This window comes from Semicossyphus pulcher, unplaced genomic scaffold (genome assembly GCF_022749685.1).
Source record: "Semicossyphus pulcher isolate SPU_LCO1_2020_fin unplaced genomic scaffold, fSemPul1.0.p SCAF_15, whole genome shotgun sequence".
Lineage (NCBI taxonomy): Eukaryota > Metazoa > Chordata > Actinopteri > Labriformes > Labridae > Semicossyphus > Semicossyphus pulcher.
Window position 1 is genome coordinate 407,571 of NW_027211659.1, and position 7,430 is coordinate 415,000.

A 7,430-nucleotide genomic window follows, 5' to 3' on the forward strand; every position below is an offset into this window, starting at 1 on the left:
GTAGCGTTAGCTGTTAACTTAGCGTTTTCTAACCCCTCCTGTACAAATATGGTCACATCAAGCTGCAAAAACACCCCAAATGTTTACAGCCAAAATGTCAAACTCAAGGCTTAGTGTGTGTGTGTGTGTGTGTGTGTGTGTGTGTGTGTGTGTTACCCAACTGACCAGAGGTGAGTCCTCGTACAGGATGATGCCGTCTCTGACTGAAGGCTGCAGGGTCAGAGTCTGCACAGTCGTATCCCTGAAGCAGCAGAACACAGAGTTATACACGCACATGCACAATAAGCGTGTTACACTGTAGATAGTCTTTGCACAAACATCTTACTAAACTTTTCATTTCATTTTTATGGTGTCAAAAAAATGATAAATCAGAGAAATGATTATGTCATGAATAGAAATCTTCAAGGTCTCACTAGTTAATCGGTTCGCTCTCTACACTGTGTAGCTTCAGCAGGGTCTGCTTTGACCTCAAGAGGTGGTTTCACTAAACAGGTCTGTCTACAATACATTTGCATTTATGGTTTCCATGCAGTGCAGGTTCTTTACCCCCACACCCCTCGGTCAGTGGAGCTGCAGGCAGGTGAAAAAGGGTGTCAGTAACACTGTGCCAACACAAACATGACGTTAAAGCATCCCCTAAAAACACTTTGATTCCCCAGTTCCATCCAGAATTATCCCTCTTTCTCTGAACATCTCTCTGCACAGCGCTCTCTCCTCGATCTCTCACAGTGACCCAGAAGCTGTCCCACTTTCCTTCCTGGCCGGCTGCTTCTCTCTCCTTTCTGAGCCACATCTCTGTAGGCTTTCAGTCACGGGCTCCCAAAAGCCACACGCACAGATCTTCCTTTTTTGCCCCGCTCTAATATTAGCTGCTGCTACAGTAGCTAACCAGGACACATGCATGCTCTGCTCCACTTCGACTTTCATTAGACTTTGAGAAACTACACTTAAAGGCAGACGGAGAGTAAAAGAAATGGCTATTTTTACACGAGGACGTGCTGCTGTGCTGACAAAAGTTCGGCCTCATATCTGCCTCCGATGTACGAACATGAAGTCCAACCTTATAAGTCACGACTTTTATTGACATTCTGTTTGTTCTTCCATCACAGTCATCGACACGTGAACCCCTGCCGTCTTATTAGTGCAAAGATCAATCGGAGGCCCATCTCTCCCTCTGATTGATCTACATTCAACAACACGGCTGATTTCACGGCACAGAACACTTCGATTTATGGATGAGCAACTATGACCTAATTTTTCCTGAGGTGTAATCGGTTGGGTATTTATAGAAGAAGTGAACCGTAGCTAACAAGGACTTCTTCAAATGGTTCCTCTTTAATTCGGGCGTTACGGGCATGTGCAGTCCTCGTTCCTGCGAAGGATGGCCTAATTTACTGAGGGCCAAAATAGTCTCTGGCACCCTCAGATGGGAAGCTAAAGCTGGCAGGGTGGTGAGAGGAAATGTATGCTGCTCTCATCTCCCTTAAATACGGTTTGGAGGTTTTGTTCCTCCTACGAGAAGAGTAAAAGAAAATCTGTGATTTATGCTGCTGAAAGGCTTCAGAGCTCGCTGACAGCACTCGGTGCATCAGTAAGTGATGTCTCGGGCTCTACCCGACAGAGCCCAATAAGATTAGTCTCTCTTTTAATTTCAGTTCAGAGCCACACCAAACTCTTACATCAGCCTATACGAGTCTCAGGTTTTACCTGTAAGGTGCACGTTTATCCAAAAACACCTGCTGTTGGCCGTACATGAAAACATTTCAGGGGGACGTCAAAGTAGTTTCTTTAATGAAGGAATTCAGTCGTGTGACGTCCAGATCTTAACTCATCAGAGAAAAAGATGAGGTTAGCAGCAGCCACTCGAAGCCCCACCAAAGAGCAGCATTAAAAACTAATCTTTGTTGTCAAACTGCTAAATTCAGCGTTTGTACTGGTTGTAATCATCAGGGCTGTGACTTCTGGACAGAAGGAGACCCTGCGGATGATTTGGCTTCAACCTAGAACCGTGTGAACAACGAGCACTGAAAGTTTCCGGACCTAAAACCGAGCTCAGAAACAAGCTAACTGCAGCTCAGCTCGCAGCCCCTCCTGACATGGAGAACGCTGCATCTTTTATGTTTTTCTTTCAGTGCTTGGAACTGTTTTAATCACAACTGTTTTGGGGAGGAGACCTCTGCAATAACTGGTCCTCTGGCAGAAACCTTGTGAACAATGGACGATGCTCTGTGCACAATGTCACAGCTGAAAAACAAACGTAAAGATACTGACCAACAAAAGGTCGGTCGGCCACAGGGCCCGATCAGGTGATGATCACCCTGAAGACGCAGTGTTGAAGCAAAGGGCTGAGCCTGACTGCAAACTTTGAGGCATAAAAAGACTTTAATGTCCCTCATGGGATAATTGATGATGAACTTGTGAACTATTCTGCAGCCGGTGAACGTGATCTATTCTGCTTTTTATGAAGAAGAGATTCAGAGAAAGTTTGAGACAGAAGAGAGGCGGCCTGCAGAAGCTCCACACATGCAACAGCGTCTGACAGTTTAGCTCATTTCTCCAAGTTCACACATTCATGTTGAGCTCGAGTAGCTGATAACGTGTTGATGCTCACCTGTGCAGCTGCAGGTATTCTCTGGGCCTGTTCAGAAGGTGCAGGAACCGGTCCACTATTTTATTCTTACCCACGCCCTGTGGAAAAACACACACACACAAAAGCAAACATTTAGCAACCAGCATGATGTAATGAAGTCAGTCTCACACATTTAGGACTCTACATGACTTATAGGTTCAAAAAGATGTCATTGATCCAGCAGGTTGCTTCAGGCAGCAGCCACGACACAGGCTGTGATGGCTGCACAGTAATGCTTGGAGGAAAATGCGACAGGCTCAGAGTGTAATCGATTACATTAAAGAAAAGATCCTTACAGAGACGGGCCTTTTTGTTGAAGAGGGACGTGATTGTTTTGAACTACAAACAGCCTTTAAATCACTTCAAAGCCACCAGACTCCATTAACAGAAACATTTAACCTCACAGAACACGGGAGTTCTCGTCGCCGTCTTTCACGATGACTTTGTTGGTGTTATGCCGAACCAACAAAATAATTGTGTAACACAAAATAAAACAAACAGAATGACAGATTGAGGCAGCGGTCGTCCAGCGAATACTTTGATCTGATTGGTTAAATCAGTGGTTTCATTTCCTTGGAGCCCCCCCTGCTTGTATCTTAGAAAGGCTGAGCCCCCCCGAGCCTGCACACATGTACACCGCTGTTTTTGTCAGTGGAGACTTTGAAGAGTGATGTAACGGCTGGTTTTAAACAAGCATGTTCCTCTGTAACGAACAGGTCCATCTCTGTAGGGACAAAGAGAGGTGTCTATTCCATCTTTGGGGAGGAAGTAGTGAGACAGGGTGAGCAGGGTGTGTCCCGTAACATTTGATGGTGCTTCATTCTGAAAGGAGCTGTTCTTTGAGACTCCCACAGAGCCTGCCTCTGCTGGACGGCTGCCGAGTCTCTCTGACGGTCATTCAGATGTCCAGTGAGTCGCTCTGACGGCTCATGCATGGTCAGATTTGCAAGGAAGTGCTTTATGTCTCCTTAGTGAGGTGTGAGTGGGTAAGGTAGGCGGGTGACATGAGGGGTAGGAAGCTGGTAGGAAGTCTTTCCTTCATGCACCTCTATGGACTAAGGCTATTTCCTTGAGGCGGGGGGTTTTCAGTAAAGCAGGAAGTTGAATGTTTCTCATGTGACTCACCTGGTTGCCCACCAAGAGGAGGTGCTCTCCTAAGAGGAAGTCTTTCAGCATGTCCTCCATCACCATCATGTGCTGTGGAGAGATTCAAACAGACAAACAGCTCAGGAATTATGATCAGTTTTATGGACCTAAACACATCGATTGAACCCAGATGGGCGTTGTGAAGAATAGCATTATGGAAGACGATCTGTTGCCCCTGCTTGAGGATCAATTCTGTGTATAAACACGGGTTGTGCGCCAAACGTGGAGGTTTTGCTCCCTTCTGCTCTCCTCGCTTTTTACACCAGAAAACAGGTCAGTAATAAAGTAGGGCATCTTCCCTGCTCTCATCCGATCTCACCCTTTCCACTTTAATTTCAGTCTCCAATACAAGCAGAGCAGAATGAGGACGGAGAGACAGAGAGTGGGAAAGAGATGAATCTGGGTCACATGGCGTCATCACAGTTGCCTGAGGATGTCAGTGTCATTTTCCTTAGCTGGTTCCTCCCGAGGCACATCGGTGTTTGGTCACACTTGGGTTTAGTCGCCGATAAGATGGGGATCAGACAAATCACAAATATGTGTGTAAATGTCTCTGACATCTGACCTGCAGGGTAATTTTATCCAAACCCAAATGTCCCAAACATTTTCCCTGAAACCCTGAAAGTTGCACATTCCCCATCCAACTGATTTACACATGAAAGCAAAGTTAACGTCCATCATTTCCACCACATTTCTCTTTTATTTAAGTATATTTAAGTTTTATTATCTCCCAAATACTGTAGGTGAGCTTCAGTTAGCTCAGCCAGCAGAAATGTCCTTCAGAGGGACACTTTTAATACTTCTATTTCCATCATCTCCCTCGTGAGATTTTCACCACCCAGTCTGAACAACCTCTTCATCTGAGAGATCATCCTGCACATACATCCATTTAAGGTACGTGCTGTTCCAATCTCAGAACCCATCGGCTATAGTCTGATGACGATATATCCTCAGAGGATGACTGCGAACTTGTACAGACGTCCTCCTCCGTGCGCTGCATTGTTTACAGTCCAGTCAGCAGCTCGAGCAGCGACCGTGTGTTCAGATCAAAGGTAAATCCTCCCTCCAGATGTGTCTGCTAAATAAACGCTGTCATCTCTCTGTTCGTCCCATCCCCCGGAGGAGCGCCCGTTCACCTGTCTGTGCTGAGTGTCAGTCTCACTGTAAACAGGAAGTTACACAGAGGCTGCACTCTGGCTTACTGCAGCGGGATGAAGCCCAAACAGAAACAGATTCTCTTGTGATCGACTTTAATTAACGGCTCTTCAGTTTGCTGAAAGAACAACATCATGATGCAGATTAGGAACAACATGAAGCTTTGTCAGGTCTGTCCTCAAGAGGAGAAGGACACTACTTTAACATGAGACGTTAGTTTCTGATGCATTCAAGGAAGTCAGGAAATCTAAACGCTGAACGGCTTTCGTGACACAGGGTCAAGCAGATTTGTCTTAAGTTGAATTTCTGATCAAGAACAGGTTGTTAGCTGTTAGCTGTTAGCTGTTAGCACGCAGATGTCTGTTTATAGAGATGAATAAGAAGCTGAATCGTTGTCTGATGACGCTGATGGGAGCCGTGATTTCGTGATTATGTTATCTCTCCACATGGACAGTTTCTACTGCACACGCCGCAGCCTGCTGATACATGAGTGATCAATATCACTCGGACCACAAACGTACTACAAACTGAAAGCAGAACACTTCCCGTTGTTAAATCCACGTCCCACGAGATCAGTGCTGTGCTGACTTTAGACGACCTTTGCTCACAGCTACGTGCTAACCACAGTCCCTCTAGAAAATCAAGGATTGGTGTTTTCTGGCTGCACACGCTTTGATTTCTCTTCAGATAAATCCATCAATTACACCAATCAGAAGTCAGACACAGAAGCAGCACTGTGACTCCAATGAAAGAGGCCTAGCAGGAAAAACAAACAATATTTCTTCTAATACCAGAACTAAAATGAAAATCCTGCGTGATCTAATAATGTCACACGCTGCAGGAGGACGTGTTATTATTAAGACCCAGGAAGAGAGAGGAATGAGAGGGGAAAGGGGTAGGATCTTTCCTCTGCTGCTTGGCCTCATTCCAACACCATGAATGTTACTGTGCGCTGAAGAACACATCAAGGATTTTATTAGTTTGAGAGAAAATAAACAAAAGCAATGGATTATTCTTTATTGTTTCTAATCCGGCTTTGTGATCAAATCTGGGTCATGTCCTGAGATAAACGTCTTTTTTGGGACGCTGTCACAATCACACAAATGCTGTCGTTCACTGTTCAAGCGAACATGTGTCTCTCTGAGTATATCTGGCTGTAGGGCAGTGAGAAATTACCTGAGGATTATCATAGAAGAGGACGTCCGGGACCTTCATCTTCTCGTTGGGGGTGTAGACGGGAGCAGACACTGTACCAATAGTCAGCATACCGTCTGTTATCTTACCTGGAGACAAACAGGAGAGGTGTGTGATGTGACACATTCTGACACGCAGTCTGCGGAGCTGAGCTCGCCTCTTTAACACCTAGTTCCTCCAGTTTAACCCCAGACTGTCATTTATGCTCCTGACACATCGTCAGCCCTTAATTTAAACACTGAATGATGCTTACACGTTCTTCAGCACAGGAAGTAACAACTGATCCTGCCAACCAGAATCAGGCTTGTTTTCTGAGCGACTTAAACACTCTGAGATCAAATACAAGAATGTTCTGACTTGGTAATCCGATGTGTGGCGTCCCACTGACACTTCAGCCTGAGCCAGGAGAAACGATCTACTCTCTGAAATGTTTCCAGGAACAGTGAACAGATCTTATCTTACAGCTGAAGTCACGGGTGTCTTCTGCAGGATCCAATGTGTCCTGTATCGAGCAGTTGGCGAGGCTTTTTTCAAGAGAGGCGCGGGCCAGGCTGGGCAGGAACCTGAAATACACATGCACACATAAAAACATTAACAAAGTGAGGCACAGCTAGGATAAAGACGGCAACAAGGAATGTGACTGTGTACCTGGAAAGACACGCCTTATTGACAGCGTGAGCGATGCTCTCCTCAGGGTACTGCGAGAGACGGCGACAGATCCTCAGCAGCTGCCTGGTGGAGAGAGACGAGGCCAGAGACTGTGCCTGGAGACGCAAATGCATGACCAAATAACTAACTCGGATCACACACCTATACAAATATGTTAGAGCGCACATTTTCATGCACTTACTGTGGGGTCGTTTGTCTTGCGGAGAGTGTGTGTGAGGTGGAGAAGCTGCTCTGCTGCTTCTGTTGGAACATTAAGAGTCTGAAGAGAGACAGAGAGACAGAGGGACTGAGAAAGGTTGGATACGGGGAGCACGTTGTAAGAGTGTTACATCTGATACATCTGATATCCCTCAGTGTGAGCGTGTCTCACCAGTCCCTGTATGAGGCCCATCTCCTCTGCTTTGGCGAGGGGCGTGACAGTGTGGTAGAGGAACATAGTGAGCAGCTCGGGACCCAACCACTGCTGTCCTTTGCTGCTGCCGCCGCTCGCACTGGCACCCACAACGGGGGGCTCGGCCAGGGCCAGCACCCTGAACGACGGATGGATCGGGAAGATTGACCTGAAACACACAATGACAGTTACACTTGGTCTGCAGATGCACATGGTGCCAGAGTGTGTGTGTGTGTGTGTGTGTGT

The 7,430-nt window shown here is 46.3% G+C and overlaps 1 protein-coding gene across 1 annotated transcript in view; it reads right to left on the bottom strand.

The window, feature by feature from the left end:
- Positions 1-7,430, bottom strand: part of vwa8 (von Willebrand factor A domain containing 8) — a 61,963-nt gene that overhangs the window by 39,526 nt on the left and 15,007 nt on the right. The window contains exons 15-22 of the mRNA XM_069663552.1: positions 7,164-7,353; positions 6,975-7,052; positions 6,773-6,888; positions 6,587-6,687; positions 6,107-6,213; positions 3,755-3,826; positions 2,612-2,688; positions 166-241 (exon numbers count right to left, since the gene is read on the bottom strand). Of these exons, the coding sequence (XP_069519653.1) occupies positions 166-241; positions 2,612-2,688; positions 3,755-3,826; positions 6,107-6,213; positions 6,587-6,687; positions 6,773-6,888; positions 6,975-7,052; positions 7,164-7,353 (817 nt within the window). The remainder of the gene's footprint in view (positions 1-165; positions 242-2,611; positions 2,689-3,754; positions 3,827-6,106; positions 6,214-6,586; positions 6,688-6,772; positions 6,889-6,974; positions 7,053-7,163; positions 7,354-7,430) is intronic.